We start from the raw sequence: 16,532 nt of genomic DNA on the forward strand, positions 1-16,532 counted from the left end.
GGGTAACTGACATCTGGTCATGATCGACATGCCCCACATCACATAGTTGCTTCTGGAATCAACCAGGGAGCACCAAGCCTAGTAGCAGGAACCATCCTCTGGGGCTCAGATTAATGACAGAGAGGTTCCTGTTCGTCGCACTACACTAACAAAGTTTTAAAAAAAATTACAAGACCTTGGACCTCTTACTGGCTCCAGCTCCAGTTTTGCTTGACTATCCAGGATGACAGCAATTGCTGGTTCATTGTTCAGGCCAATATTTATACAGCAGCAATTTAACTGGAGCTGAATTCACACATTTAAGGAGACTGCTGGCTTCAGGGGATTTGTATTCTTCCCACTCACTAAGAAGAGCAGGTAAAAATTGAAGAATGGAGGGATTTATTTTGGATAATTCCCATGACAAAATTTAACTACTATTGGTTTTTGACTGCCATGCTGTTTATGTTACATATGATGACGCCTACATTTCATTCAGAAATATGCTGATTAAAAAGTCATGCTAAAATAGGTGCACAAATTCTAACAGAACTGTATGAATAAGAAAGTCTTACAGTGGTTAGCACTGCTGCCTCACAGCACCAGGGACCGGGGTTCCCGGTGTGTGGAGTTTGCACATTCTCCCAGTGTCTGCGTGGGTTTCCTCCGGGTGCTCCGGTTTTCTCCCACAGTCCAAAGATGTGCAGGTTAGGTGAATTGGCCACACTAATTGCCCATAGTGTTTGGGGATGTGTAGGTTAGGTGCATTAGTCAGGGATAAACTTACAGTAATAGGGTAGGGCAATGGGTCTGGGTGAGTTACTCTACAGCCCAACAAGTCCACATTGACCCTCCGAAGGGCCTGTTTCCACACTGTAGGGATTCTAATTCATCAAAACCTCACTACATATCAATATTTCAAAAATTCAGTGTTGCCATGTGAAGCTTACCTTGAAAACCAGCAATATATTTCAAAATATGGTACAGGTCTGCCACCTGGTGGACAAAATGTATATACTGTCCAGTATTCTGAAGGAGGATAGAAACCAAAAGAATTGCAGAAACTGTAAATCAGAAACAAAACAAATTGCTGGAAAAGCTCAGCAGGTCTGGCAGCATCTGTGCAGAGAAATCAGTTAACATTTCGGGTCAAGTGACCTTCCTCAGAACTGGTCTAAGAGTCACTCAACCCAAATTGTTAACTCTGACTTCTCTCCACATGCTGTCAGTCCTGCCCAGCTTCTCTAACAATTTCTGTTTTTGTTTGGACAAAAATGTATATATGAACTAGTGAGTTCCTAGATTAAGGTACACTCAGGATATAATATCGACTATCAGTTTTAAGTTTACTGATGCATATGGGGAATTTCCACCATCATACTTACCCATGAACAAAATATTTTTAATTGCAGAGTTTGAAATTAATGGCTGTATCATTATATCTAACTGCAATGTGCAAACAATTTAATGAAAAGAAACTGTGGCACCGAGGCTGCCAGCTCGCTTTAACTGTTTTCAGATGTGATGAGCCTTAGCAAGGCTGCACTTATCCCCCATCTGTAATTACTGAGAAGATATAGATGTTTATATGCATTTATGTTATTATACAAATAGGCATCAGTAATCCCAGTTATTAATTATATTCATATAGTGGACATTAAATGAACAATTTCCTGCCACTTGTCATTCGCAAGCATGGATATTCTCTCACTCCTGCAACCTGTTGCCACAGGCTGCTTGGGTTAAAGAGGCTTTGATTAGATGTTAAACACAGGAAGTCGGTAACCATCCCCAGTAATAACCTTCTGAGAGTAGGATATTGACAAAGCAGTTGAAGATGCTTGACTTAACACTTTCCGATACACGATAAGTAGCATCCGGAGACTGCAACGACTGATGTCCAACAACTGCAATCTTCTGTTGTGTCAGGTCAACAGACACTGGAAGGTTTTTTTCCCTTTGTTCCCTGCGCACTGCTTATTTTTTCCTAGGGCTCCATGGTTCCATAGTTAGTTAAGTGTTACCTGATTGTGAAGAACAACTCTTCGCATTATCTCTGGTAACTGTTATTGGGACTTGTTTTTAATAATCCTTTCAAAGCTTTATTGATGATTACAAGAAAGTGAGATCAGATTTATCATTTTCTGGGAAAAATGTAGGTAGTTAGCTATACCTCACCAAAGAACCACAAGCATCTCTCACCATTACAGTGATAATTGTTGCACAGCTGGAGCTTCAGCACTCTACATTAAGCACACACAAAGCAAGGTGCAAAGCTAGCCTCAGTGAACCATCACAGCTTTTGAAGGGATTGAACGCATGCTGTTAACATTATTTTGTCCTACACTCCAACTCTAACCAACTGAGCCTCACTGTGGAAAGAAATTATCCAAAAAATCATCTACATTGCTGGATGATGTTGATTTCACAGCTATAATGAATTTGGTTAGAAGCATCTGACCTCTTCAGCTGGATGTTAGTTGGGTTTGAAGCATTAATGTGCCTGGTGTACCCTTTCTTAACGTAAACTGGTTTCTGTGATTTTTTTTTAAAATTCATTTACGGGCCAAAGGCATGGCTGACTTGGCCTGCATTTATTGCCCATGCCTAAATCCCCCAAAGGGCAGTTGAAAGTCAACCATGTTGCTGAGAGTCTGGAGTCACATCTAGGCCAGACCAAATGAAGATGGCAGTTTCCTTCCCTAAAGGTCATTAGTGAACTAGGTTGGTTTTTCCCCAATCAACAATGGATTCATGGTCACCATTAGACTCTTAATTCCCAGATTTTTTTTTTTTTGCATTCAAGTTCCACTATTTGCTGTGGCGAAATTCAAATCTGGCTTCCCAAACATTAGCTGGTCTCTGAATTAGCAGTCCAGTGATATGACCACTAAACCATAAAAGCTCAATGGAACAGGCCATGCTTCGACTTTTGAACTGGTGTTTATGTTTACATTAGGATACAAGAGTTACTACAGCTTCGTGTCTTCACTCTATAGCAAACGTTAACATTGTCAAAGAAAAGCAAATCTTGGCAAGTCATTTATCCTTCCGATTAAACTTGTAATATTCATGACCCCAGTGCTGCTCCTGATTTGCAGAAATTCAATTGAAAACAATCTGTTGTTCTCAATGTTGAGCTATGCACTAAATCATGACAAATGTGTAATTTACTAAGTGAATAGTTGCCTCCAGTTTCACTATTATACCATGATTTTTATATAAGTCTTACCTATTTGCTTCCATTTTATCTTTCCATTGTCATAAGTTTTAGAAGTAATTTAATATTTACAATTAGGATGGGTCACATAAACATGTATATAAATACATGCAAATTCCCAGTTTAAACACTGACTGATCACATTGTAATTGCATGCTATTCATCATTAAGGAGCTCTGTTGCACTCTTTAGATCATCACATATGGTCCCCAGTACTTCTCCAAACAGAAGTTCCTCTTCTACTGACAATCAAGGGTAACTAAAGCAGCACAACAACAATATGAAAGCAAACACAGAAAAGCAGCATGGAGGGCTATACAAGACAAAGTTAAAATGTCATACAAGCACAACACATCACAGTCTCATTCACAAAAAGAAACTAAGCACACGACAAAAAAAAAAGACAGAAGCAAAGGAAATCGCAAAAACAAATGTACAGAGAACCACAAGATGACGTAGAGATGCCACCAAAAAGACAAAGACAAAATAAAGGACATACAAATGATCCTGAAACAATAAGTTTATTTATTTATAAACTTAAAAAAGTTACAAGGCTTTACCATTAGAAGTGCAGAATCAAGTTTTGTTGCATTGCACGACCTCACTCAAGTGGTAAATGTCATCCAAAAATATAAGGCAAATGTCATTTTCAGCATATCTCGAAGCTACAAATTAAGTTACAAAATAGCTCTTAAAAAGCAACCATATAACTTTGAGACAAGGTCCATATATTTTCAATTACTCTTAACATCGTTGGTTATTTTGTAGTGGGAATGACTAATAATTAAAATAGGTTTGTGTATTTTAAACACACCAATAATTAAACCGTTTCTTATTATTTAGTTCTTATTGCATCCATGAAGTATTATTGCAACAACGTTTGTGGTGCTAACTATTGAAATATATTCCTGCTGTGGAGACTTGCTAAGCAATTAACTAAACAATTAAGTTAGACATGGTGATTGAGAAAATATGCTAAGATGGATAACAGTTGTGTTATAAGTAAAGAGGAGTGCCAAATAAAAGTCAGAAGAGTTCAAATTCTAACTGTAAGAGCACTTACAAAAGGCAGATGCCCACAGAGGCATACAGTATCTCTAGATGCTTCTAAAAAGGGCCACTCTGCACATTAATCAAACAACATTGCTCACCCAAGTGTCTTCTGTCTGAATACGAAGCCACACAGCAGGCATGCCACAACATCAGTGCCTTATTTGATGCAGCATTTGCAAAGCTGGTCCAATCAACATGTCTGTCACTCACCAAAGACCATACATTTAGCAGGAAGAGGGACTCAACATTAGTGTCAATTAACAATGAACAATTTGTGTACAGTGGCTTTGACTGTTTTTGGCTTGCTTGTGTGGCATTTGTGGAATTACAATGTTTCTCTAAAAATGTTTTTTGACAGCTAGTGACTATAATCAGGAAGGACACAGGAATGGTATGGGGACAATGGACATAATGCCTCCTTGTCCACATCATGACCATGAGATGGAACAAAGGCAAAGAGGAAATTTGCCACAATGGGGATAAGAGGGCTCTACACAGAAGACCATATCCATCAGGAGTTTTTCAGGAGCATTCTCTTACTAACCTTTGACCAAAGAACAGTGTCTGTGGTGACTTTCAAAGGATCACCATGTCTGAGATTGAGGCCATTGACACCAGTCCTTAACATACACCCACCCCCTCCAACCAATTAAGACAATTAAACAAAATAATTAGCTCATGCAGTCAATGGCTTTGTCTGAAATATGGTCATAATTTTTAAGCTTTGTATTGCATTTTATATTTGTAGTAACACGTATCATGTAACACCATCATTTTAATAAAACCAAGTTATCGAGGATGCAGATATTTGCTCTTGTATGCTAAAGCTGGTCATTATTTCAGCATTATTCTCAAAAGCAAAATAACTTTGGCTTCTTTTATCGATTGCAAACTGGCTTTCAAAACCCCTGTAATCTCCACTCTCACTTTCAATACGAACCGCACGGACCCCATAACCTCTGTCAGAGATCAAGGTTATCCAAGTCAGCGCCTCTGCTGCATTTTGATCTTCCACCTGCACACTTGATACAAGCATGGCCTTTTCCAAACAATCATGGCAGGCCTTGTACACTCTATCCCCGTGGAAACCGGAGGTAACCTCAAACTCTTCTGCCCCTGTCAAAACTCTCACCTCGTCCCATTCACCGAACTACACTGGCATCCAGTCAAACAATGTCTTTATTTTAAATTTTATCTTTGTTTTCAAATTTCTCTGTCCTAATTTCAATATCCAAAATTTCTTCTCACCCCACAATTCACTGAAATATTGCAATTTCCTCTCAACCACAGCCCTTTAAAATACTGTAATCCCTCAACTCACAACCAGAGATATGCACTCTTTCTTGGTCATGACCATATCGGAGTTTAATATCTCTACCACCAGAGGTCACATATTCAGGTGCCCAGGTCTCAAATACTCTTGTTGTCTCTTCAACTTATTTGCTTCCTTTAAGCTACCTTTAACTTCTCTTTGACTGAATATTTGGTCATCTGATTCAAGGTCTAACATGGCTTACTGTAATTTTGTTTTAGAATGATAAATCATCCCAAGATGCTTCACCATGTTCAAAGTCTTCACAAATATAAATTGTTGCTTCTACCAGTCTCTTAAAATGTACAATTTCTACCAGAGTTCACTGGATAGTGGTAAAATGTGTAAAGCTTACCTGCCACTTAAACATTTGCGAGGGTCACTGAGATCAGCTGCTCTTCATAACATTGCCCAAAGATGTGCTAACCTGCAAGCCACGACTAAAGTAAATACACATGCCAGAGAATTCCTAGAGGCCTGGCACTCCAACCATATCGCCATAAACAAACACAGATCTCGATACCATCAACCCCTCAGAAAAAGAACAGGAAATGACATCACCACAAACCCCAGGAATCCCATCCTGGACAAACATATAAATAGAACGCAGGAGACAACAGCTTTGCTTCACTTGGAGGTCACCACTGATGATGTTGTGGGCGACACGGTGGCACAGTGGTTAGCACTGCTACCTCACAGCGCCTGAGACCCGGGTTCAATTCCCACCTCAGGCGACTGACCGTGCAAACTCCACACATTCTCCCCGTGTCTGCATGGGTTTCCTCCCACAGTTCAAAGATGTGCAGGTCAGGTGAATTGGCTATGCTAAATTGCCCGTAGTGTTAGGTAAGGGGTAAATGTAGGGTATGGATGGGTTACGCTTCGGCGGGTCGGTGTGGACTTGTTGGGCCGAAGGACCTGTTTCCACACTGTAATGTAATCCAATCTAATCTAATGTTACCTAGCCAAGTAATGAAACGTCTGGATAATCAAACCTACAGCTCAGCGAGCAAACCTACACCGTAAATACACAATGGTGAAGAAGCATACCACATCATGGAGTAACTCAAGATTTGATCTACAAGTTTGACATGTGGGAGATGGAAAATTACTATGAAGTCAGAAGAAAGAATTAAACTTTTTAAAAACTTAATTATATTATACTTAGCCTTTAAGTATTTTCACTTTGAAAAAAAAAGACTGGGAAATATAGAGCACGAGTGACTTTGTAAACACTTGCAGAAAGAAAATGTTTATATAGGTAGTAGTTTCTCTGACACCCGTCCCCAATTATACTGACTATTGAAATGTATACCTACCAATCATCTTTTTCCACAGGGACAGCAATATAGAAAGATATCCCCAGTGCTTTACTGAAGCATTCGAATATAAACAATTGAGAGATCAACTCAGCAAGATTTTAATAAAGCTCTCGCTAAATACATGTTTATAAATTGTGCAATCAATATTGTACAATAAATTTGAACTCTTACTTCATCCCATACTTCGAAGCACTGATTCTTTGGGCTTCCATTTAATCTTTCTTCCTTTCTTTCCAACAGATTAAACATTATGCAAATTTCTGGGAGAGAATTTATGTATTAAAATCAGGAAATAACATTGCAGATCAGACGACGAGTGGTGGAACATGACCACTTGATGCATCCAACTTTATTTTCAAACGTGTTTTCATGACACCATTTTATATTTTCAACGGTGTTATCTTATAAGGACTCACTGCTGGACAAGGTATTCTAAAACAGATTTTTGGAATATAAAGAATGAACTGTTGTTATAAATACAAATAATTCTGTAAAATATGGTTAAGTTAGAAAGGTTTCATACACAAGCCTCATTATCTATTGCAAATCCCAATCAACACAGTATGTATTTGTCCTCGAAAAATATGTCCTTTAAAAACTTGTTTTACTAAACAATGAACAGCAAAAATTACTATCAATACTTAGTGCTCAAGATTTAAAATTTGGAACTGTTTTGGCATTTTAAAAAATTCACTACCAAAGTTTAGCAGTTCAAAGCAACACTGCCAGCTCAGTACAAGAAAACATATGCTGGCACAGCATGTCATTTATAATCACACATCATCATCGATTTTCCTAAGTGTACAAAGGTTATTTATTTTTTCTTGATAACCTAGATTAAAATTACAACTTAAGACCAGAGATATATTTCAGTTCATAGAAATACAGTACATGATCAGGAAATTATCCCTCCCACCCTAAAAATTTTCCACACTAGAGAAATGCATGCACCAAAAAATTAAAAAGGCAACAATTTGACATTTTAACACTTGTTTTCATACTTCCTGTAAACTTATGCATGAAGTCAAATTTTAAAGTGCAAACTATTTACAGGTTACCTGGTCTTGATAAATGCATACCCTCGACCCAATAACAGTGGTTATACAACTAACCAAACCATTAGTGGTTGAACTTTTTGCTATTGTGAGAGCAGTGCCTAATTGCACATCAAGTGTTTTTCAGCAACTGGAAGTCTTCAGAACAAAAGCTATATTCTTCAAGCTCCTCAACAGGAACACTACCAACCAAACATGTATTCCATGGCTTTGGAAACAAGACTCTCATCTTTCCTTGGAGTCTGCCGGTCTGAAACCACCTAAAACAAAGAAAAGGGAGTATGATTAGATTTAGCTCAAAGAATTAGCTTAAATTGAATAGCAGCACCAAATTCCCATTTTTCCACATGTACCTGATAATCACTGCTACAAGCTTTATATGCTGCAGCCAGAGGCCTCATTGTTGTTGTTCTTGGTGTGCTAGGTGACTGTACAGTTGTACCGAGAGTATTGATAGTTGGACTGAGGACTGAGAACAGTGTTCCATTAGCTCTATCAGATGTTTCCATAACACACTGCATAAACATAAAAAAAAAACAATTCAGTCTGCAGTATTTTCAAAATTTCATTAAACTTCAGGTAAATTATAAAAGGGGAGACTTTTTTTTTCCATAACCCTACATTCCAGATACCGCAAGATAATCATAAAATCTGCCTACGGTTGGCATTTAGGTACATTAAGATATTTTTCTGTCTAAACATTCAGGGATGTTTTGAGATGGTTTTTAGTTTTTCCTTTCTTCCCTGAACCTAAATGGTGTACAAGGGTGCCGTATCATCACGAAATGCCAATATCAAATCCAAACAGGTTGATACAGAGCACTCAGAACCACCTGTTACTATGGCTCACTTTAAAGACAAAGTAATTAAAAACCTATTATAGTTGCTTTGCTTAGTTGTTTCACCAATACAGCATCAATAAAAGGACAAAATTTACTATCAGATTAATGCTGTTTCTAATTGTGCTCCTGTAAAGTCTGCCTATTTAAGAATTTCACAATACTTCCATTCACACACTTAGCTCCTATATTCATACTCCCAGTTCCTCATCACGTACCAAACCACCCAACTCCCATCCTTTAAAGAAATAAACTTTACAGTTGATACCCAATAACCTCCAGCCTCAGCTTTCTCTGCAACCTGCTGTTCTGAATTTAGAATGAAGTCCTGGGCTCCATCCCAGTGATAGATGTTAGTTAGTGCAAATAGCTCTGCCAGCACTGACCAGCTTATGCCACAAGATGGAGCCTGTTTTAAATTGATAAGTCAAATTCAGCTGCACTAGCTGACACCCAGAAGCACATGCAGTAGCAGTAAAATCTTGAAATACAGAGGAACCTCTATTATCCAAACGAGATGGGCAGGCAATACTACGTTCAGATAATTGATTATTCGGTTAATCGATTTCCTCTGGGGCTCAGAGTTTTCTGTGAAGTCTGCTCCCCGTTCAGGAGACTAGGCAAAAGCACATTGCGCACGAGACCTCACCCCCAACACCAATCCATCTCCATCCACCCCTGTCCCAACTCCCCCCAGGACAGCCAGACTGTACACCAACAATAAGATTGCTGCTGCCTTTGTGGGATAAGTGTCCAAATAGCACACGCACAGACACACAACTTTTTGGGTACACCTCTGTGTAGAACTCCGGGGAAAGTGTGGTGGGGAGAGAGAGCAATAGAGAAAAAGGGAGAGCGAGAACGCACGAGAGAGAGCCCAACCAATCATTTAGAGATGGTGCCTGGATTGTTCTTGGCAGCATTTCAGTGAGCAGAGTTCATTTTTAATTATTGTATCTGTAAACAAAAGACACGATCAGGGTTGAAACACCTCTGACACGTTTCTATCGGGAACGAGATCCCCTTCAGATAATCCGATATTCGGCTAATTAATATGCAGATAATCAAGGTTCCTCTGTATAAAGGAACCTCAATTATCTGAACATTATCCAAATTTTGGATTATCCGAAGAAGATCTCAAGGTCCCAAGAGAAACATTACATCAAAGAGGCGTTTCAACACTGATTGTGCCTTTTGTTTACAAATGACTAAACATGAAATCTGCTAACTGAAATGCTGCCGAGAACAGTCCTGGACATGGATGGGAGCCCAGGCACCGTCTCCAAATGACTGACCTCCCGCCCTCTCTCTCTCTCCGCCCACAGTTTCCCTGGAGTTCTACACAGGGGTGTACACTTAACCCCTCTTGAGAACAGTCCTGGACATGGATGGGAGCCCAGGCACCGTCTCCAAATGACTGACCTCCCGCCCTCTCTCTCCACCCACAGTTTCCCTGGAGTTCTACACAGGGGTGTACACTTAACCCCTCTTCCTCAAATAATCTCTCCAACATTGTCCTGTACAGGACAAAAGGTGGAACCTGTCAAAACGTTGTGTGCGCATCTGCGCATGCACGCTATTTCGAGACACATCCCCTAAAGATAGCAGCAGTCTTGCTGTTGGTGTCCAAACCGGTAGCCCCAGGGTGGGGGAGCATGCAGGGTGTTGGGCAGCCGGGTCAGGGGTGCGGACAGGGTTGGGGGAGGGGGTGGGGAATGGGATGGTTGGACGGAGTTAGACGTGCAGGTGGGGTTGCGGTGGAGGTGGACACAGGGGTAGGGGTGGCGGCAGATGGGGGAGGTGGGGATGGATGGGTTGAGGAGGCAGACAGGGAAGGGATGGGGGGCGAGGCTCGCACCTGGTGTGCTGCTGCCTAGTCTCCTGAATGGGGAGCAGACCTAGTAAGTGCTCGCTGTATCAATCCCATTGAATTGATAGGGGGTGCTTCAGCAATGCTGCAGGTCCCTTATACACAAGTGCGTGTCTGCTTAGAAACTAACCCCGAGACAGAGAGAGGGAGCAAGGCAGGCTGAATGAGGAAAAAGGAAACTTCAGAAAGCTCAGAGCCCCACACGAGACGTATTGAGTCAATTAATTGAATAATCAATTATCCGAACGAAATATTGCCCGCCCATCTCATTTGGATAATCGAGGTTCCTCCGGAAAGAGTTTAAAAACCTAACAAGCAACCAAAAATGAAAAGAAAAATTTAGTTAAGAGAAAGAGGTTAAACATGTAACATTTTTGTAATTTTTAAAAATTGCATTACATTGCATGAGAAACGTTGAAGGTGAACACATTCATTACAGGATCGCTGGTGTCAGTGGATATTGTCTTGCTTTTTAATAATTATATGTAATAATTGCAATTATATTGCTTGTTTTAAAACTGATTTTACTTCAGATTATATTCTTTATGAAATTTAGGAATGTAGACCATTTCAACTTATAAAGTTTTAAAGTGCATTCTGCTGAGAAAGGTTCTAAAGCACCTAATGGTACAATGTTTTTGTACATTTAGTGGCATTTTATCTTGCAAGTTATTTCAATTAGGAATACACAGGCTGTGCATGCACAGTATAGTATTTCGATCTGTGCATGTTCTGCTCTGATAGAAAATGCCTTCAAGAACATTACCCTGACTTGAATATTAATTAATTCACTTAAAGTTGTTTTACTTAAAGTGTCAATTTTCAGGAACACAACCACAACTCCTGTGTAGAAAATGTGTAGCCAAAACAACTAAGTATTTTTAATTGTAGTAAGAGCACATCGTTATCCATGCTCGTGCAGTTGTATGGCCTAGAACAATGTAAATCTTCCTAAAATATGTCACAAATGGAGCTCAAATAAAATTAAACATCTAAAATCGGAAAGATGGTGGGTAACTTGAAGTGGTTCAGCTAAGATTTACGAGGATCTTGCCAGGATTGGAGGATTTGGGCTATAGGGAGAGGCTGAATAGGCTGGGGCAGTTTTCCCTGGAGCGTCAAAGGCTGACGGTTTATAAAATCATGAGGGGCATGGATAGGATAAATAGACAAAGTCTTTTCCTTGTGGTTGGGGAGTCTAGAACTAGAGGGCATAAGTTTAGGGTGAGAGGGAAAAGATAAAAAAGGAACCTAAGGGGCAACTTTTTCACACAGCGAGTGGTCATGTATGGAATGAGTTGCCAGAGGAAGTGGTGGAGGCGAGTACAAATGCAACATTTAAAAGGCATCTGTTTGGTGTCCAAACCGGTAGCCCCGGGGTGGGGGAGCATGTAGTGGGGGGTGGGGGTGGGGAGAAAGAGGGGGGCCTGGATGGCATCTGGATGGGTATATGAATCGGAAGGGTTGAGAAGGATATGGCTCAAGTGCTGGCAAATGGGACTGGATTAGGTTGGGATAGCTGGTCGGCATGGACGAGTTGGACCGAAGAGTCTGTTTCTGTGCTGTACATCACGATGACTCGATCAAGTCAGATATATTAAGGCAGGTGACCAAAACATTGTTCAAGATGTATATTCATTACACTGGCAATGTTTTGCCCAAAGTCGCTTCATCTTGGGTTTCATCAATAAATTCTGAAAATAGTCTGATAAAAACTTCAATTTTCAGAAATAAACTTTATATCAAGACTTCAAATTTTTAGCAACTCACCTTATCGATGCATGGCTTCACTCCAACCATGATAGCTTCTCCAAAAATCTTTCCATCTTTACTTAAGGCTTTCCTGGCCTGCAGTTTAGACTGATACTGAATATGCATCCAGTTCCCATTGTTTGACATCTGTGTAATATTCAAATCAATAAAGAGATTTAGATAAACACTGATTTAAAATTACAAGAGAGCTGTAAAAAGGAATTTTCCCATAACTTAACTGCAGATTATGTTAGACAGTTGAAAGGCCCATACACAAATCAGTAGCATACTCAAAATTAAAGGACTTGTGAATACTGGTGAAAAATGACGTCAAATTTTATACTGGCAGGATAATATTCATTTGCTTGGTTCCATTTAAGCACAGGACTAGGGGAAAAGCACTTGGTCCACTTCATTTATCATATCTGATATTTTCACAATAAGTTACCAGTTTTAGAAAATCTTATTTTCAATATTTGAAGAATTGTGCATTACCTTGCTAAAGTTGGTAAATTTGTCATGATTTTGTCCACACTGAATTCAGGAGCATAAAGGCTGCAATTATTCAGTTTCTTTTTTGAAATAAAAACTGTTTAATCTTTAATTTCTCAATAATACTAATCGTTCAGTTGTAAAGCAGCAGATGGTTTACAAATTTTCTTGGGTGCAGGTGTGGTCTTAGAACAGAAATAAACATGCAGATCTGTACACCTTAGATCATGAAACTAATTAGTTCACAACTAGGTAACCAAGTTATTGAGTAGGGGTACAACATTTGGTTGAATGTTTTAATTTGGAAAGAACGGAAGAGAACGAGAAAACTTTGTGATGATCTGTGAAAGGTAACTAAAGAGCAGCACGGACGCAATCCTAACCGATTTGTTATTGGCAAACATCTACAAAAATATAGCATTTTGATAGCCTCAAAACAGGTTGTAAAAAAGATATTTGCCAGAAGTACAGAACATAAAATTATTAGACAGCAGAAAATACCTATAGAAATCATACATCAATATTCATTTACATGTCTTACATAACTAACTTCAAATGCTTGCAATAATTAATTATACATATTTGACATAATTGAAGGAATCTGCATTTCAGTACAATGAAACAGCTTCAGCACTTAGTTAAGAATTCAAGATTTTCTTTTTGCTGACACTGCAGTTCTATTCACTCTGTTGTTTCCAGAAAAAAAGAAGAGACATTGTTTGCTAATGTGGGGCACTGTGCATACATTCAGCTTTCAAAGCAAAGCTCTTTAAAAGTGACTCTGGAAAATGCACAAGCATTTGCTGAATTTTTCAATTATTGAAATACCAATAACTTCAGTCTGGTCATGCCAATCAAAATAGGGCAGCAGTCCATTCTATTAAGTTCATAATGTGCAGTTCATTGAATAAGGGTACCAACTTTGGGCGGCACGGTGGCACAGTGGTTAGCACTGCTGCCTCGCAGCGCCAGAGAGCCGGGTTCAATTCCTGCCTCAGGCGACTGACTGTGTGGAGTTTGCACGTTCTCCCAGTGTCTGCGTGGGTTTCCTCCGGGTGCTCCGGTTTCCTCCCACAGTCCAAAAATGTGCAAGTCTGGTGAATTGGCCATGCTAAATTGCCCGTAGTGTTAGGTAAAGGGGTAAATGTAGGGGTATGGGTGGGTTACGCTCCGTCGGGTCGGTGTGGACTTGTTGGGCCGAAGGGCCTGTTTCCACACTGTAAGTAATCTAATCTAATTAACTTATTAACTGAATCCAAAGTGAATGTTTTCTACATATTAATCCATGTTCTAAGTAAAGGTTCTCAGTAGTGCCAAATGTAAACATCCATTCTGTGAACTATTGATTACTCCACAAGTTAAAACAATACTAACTTACTCAAAGAGCTAAACAGCATTTCATTAACTATACACTTATTAGAAATTGTGATAAGGCACGAAAATAAGAACAAGTTTATGCATTACGTACAATGGCTGGTGTTTACACTAGTTTAAATCTGACTGAAATCATTAAAGCCAGTAGAAAAAAAAGACACTGAAACAAGTTCACAGTAAAGTAGTTTTCCATAATTTTTAAACACTGATTTACAAAACATCTCGCTGAAAGTGGGTTACCGACACCTGCATCCCCCACCCCACCAAACTGGCAAAGAACCCCATTCCCAATCAAATTTAGAAGTATCATAGATCTCCACTAATTGCATCCATATAAAAAAGTTCTTAAAATTAAGCTTACTTGTTGTAACAGGTTTTGAATAGACAGTTAACTAAAAAAAATTTAAAAAGTGATCAGGTCAAGGGTTCTGGACCTGCATGTCTTGTCACATTTGGGGTCACAAGCTGCCTCCCCTACCTTCAAGCAGCAATAGACACTACAACTGTGGACCTGCTGGATCAAGACCCTCTCACCCAAAAAAAAGCACATGGTGACAGTACATCCCAAGTCGTCTACAATGGCAAAAAGCACTTTGATCAGTGGGTCATGGAGTTTTGCTCATTGACACAATGCCATTAGATGCCCTGAAGTGCAACTCAGTCACTGTCAGAGCACAGAATAAACTTGAAGGTTGGGTTAACTGAGCTGAAAATGGGAATGGCATTTCAATCATTGCTGCATTTCTGCTCCTATCTGTCTATTGTATAGACTCCCGGCACCAGGTTAAGGACTCTGCTCATTTGATACCAACATTAAAAGTGGCAGAGGGGAGAGGAGTGGCTAAGTGATTAAGAGAGCACACAGGGTATTTGGCAGAGCAAGGCTGCAGAATGTGGGGGGGGTATATGAATGCAGAAAGGGATTTGGGAAGAGGGACTGCTGAGTGATTATGAATGCTTGAAAGGAGGGGTTGCTGAGTCAGTGGGTTGGGCAAGGGATACAAGAGACAAGCTACTGAGAGGGAAGGCATGTTGAGAAGAGGTATGTGCACCCAGTTGGGGGAGGGATGTAGGGTGGGCAAGATGGGCTGATTGCAATGGTCTGCAGACTTTACAGAGGTCTTCTGTTATTACAGAATATGGGGAGCTCACTGAAAATGTACACCAGTTCACAAAATAATAGTTTTAATGTGCCTTGTAAAACAGACTTTCACTTCTATTTACGTCAATCCATAGTATGTAGACTTTAATGATATAATTAATTTTAATGATTTGTTTACTGTTATTTTGTTTTTCTTGGCATCTGGGGTTGTTAATTTTCAGGTGTTAAAATCGAGTCAAAGTGGAAGAGAATTTGAGAAGCACTGGACATCAGTGAAACAAGTAAAAATCCATTCTGAACAACTAGTCATTTTCATTTAGAAAATCAGAATGCTTACAAACAGTAGATGATCCACTTCTTAAAATGGCTTTATTGTGATAAATGGATTCGTGGTGCTGGAACAGCATAGCAGTTCAGGCAGCATCCGAGCAGTAAAAATCGACGTTTTGGGCAAAATCCCTTTTTTTTATTCCTGATGAAGGGCTTTTGCCCGAAACATCGATTTTACTGCTCCTCGGATGCTGCCTGAACTGCTGTGCTCTTCCAGCACCACTAATCCAGAATCTGCAGTCATTGTTTTTACCTTTATTGCGACAAAGCCAATTCCAGCTGCATTAAAACAAACATCAGGTTTCCATTTATATATGCATAGCTTTTTAAAAAAAAAACAAATTTCTCTTCAATGCCCTCTCAAGCAGGTTTATAGGAATTTTTTTACATCTGATTATGGTTCAACTTTTCTTCCAAACAAATTTGCATAACTTCATTTCAGAAAATCGAGGCAACATCTAGTGCAATGAGACTCAGCTTGCCAAATGCACTCGAAGCCAAAAAGCTAACACAATGCAATTCAAAATTAAAGTCTCCCGAGAGTTAAGAATGCAAGAACAAAAGAATTAGGAGCCAGAGCAGATAATTTAGCTCATCGAGCCTGCTCTGCCATTTGATAGGATCATGGGTGATTTCATCTTAGCTTCATAGAGTCAGAGAGTCATAGAGATGTACAGGATGGAAACAGACCCTTCGGTCCAACCTGTCCATGCCGACCAGATATTCCAACCCAATCTCGTCCCACCTGCCAGCACCTGGCCCATATCCCTCCAAACCCTTCCTATTCATATACCCATCCAAATGCCTCTTAAATGTTGCAATTGTACCAGCC

General features: G+C 39.7%; 1 protein-coding gene across 1 annotated transcript in view; it reads right to left on the minus strand.

Annotated features, from left to right (window-relative positions):
- Positions 1–7,203: 7,203 nt before the first annotated feature.
- The window catches only part of nup35 (nucleoporin 35), a 29,812-nt gene continuing 20,483 nt past the window's right edge, over positions 7,204–16,532 (minus strand). The window contains exons 7-9 of the mRNA XM_043693451.1: positions 12,421–12,549; positions 8,295–8,456; positions 7,204–8,201 (exon numbers count right to left, since the gene is read on the minus strand). Of these exons, the coding sequence (XP_043549386.1) occupies positions 8,124–8,201; positions 8,295–8,456; positions 12,421–12,549 (369 nt within the window). The 3' untranslated portion in view covers positions 7,204–8,123. The remainder of the gene's footprint in view (positions 8,202–8,294; positions 8,457–12,420; positions 12,550–16,532) is intronic.

Source organism: Chiloscyllium plagiosum, chromosome 7, assembly GCF_004010195.1.
Source record: "Chiloscyllium plagiosum isolate BGI_BamShark_2017 chromosome 7, ASM401019v2, whole genome shotgun sequence".
In the NCBI taxonomy this organism is placed as follows: domain Eukaryota; kingdom Metazoa; phylum Chordata; class Chondrichthyes; order Orectolobiformes; family Hemiscylliidae; genus Chiloscyllium; species Chiloscyllium plagiosum.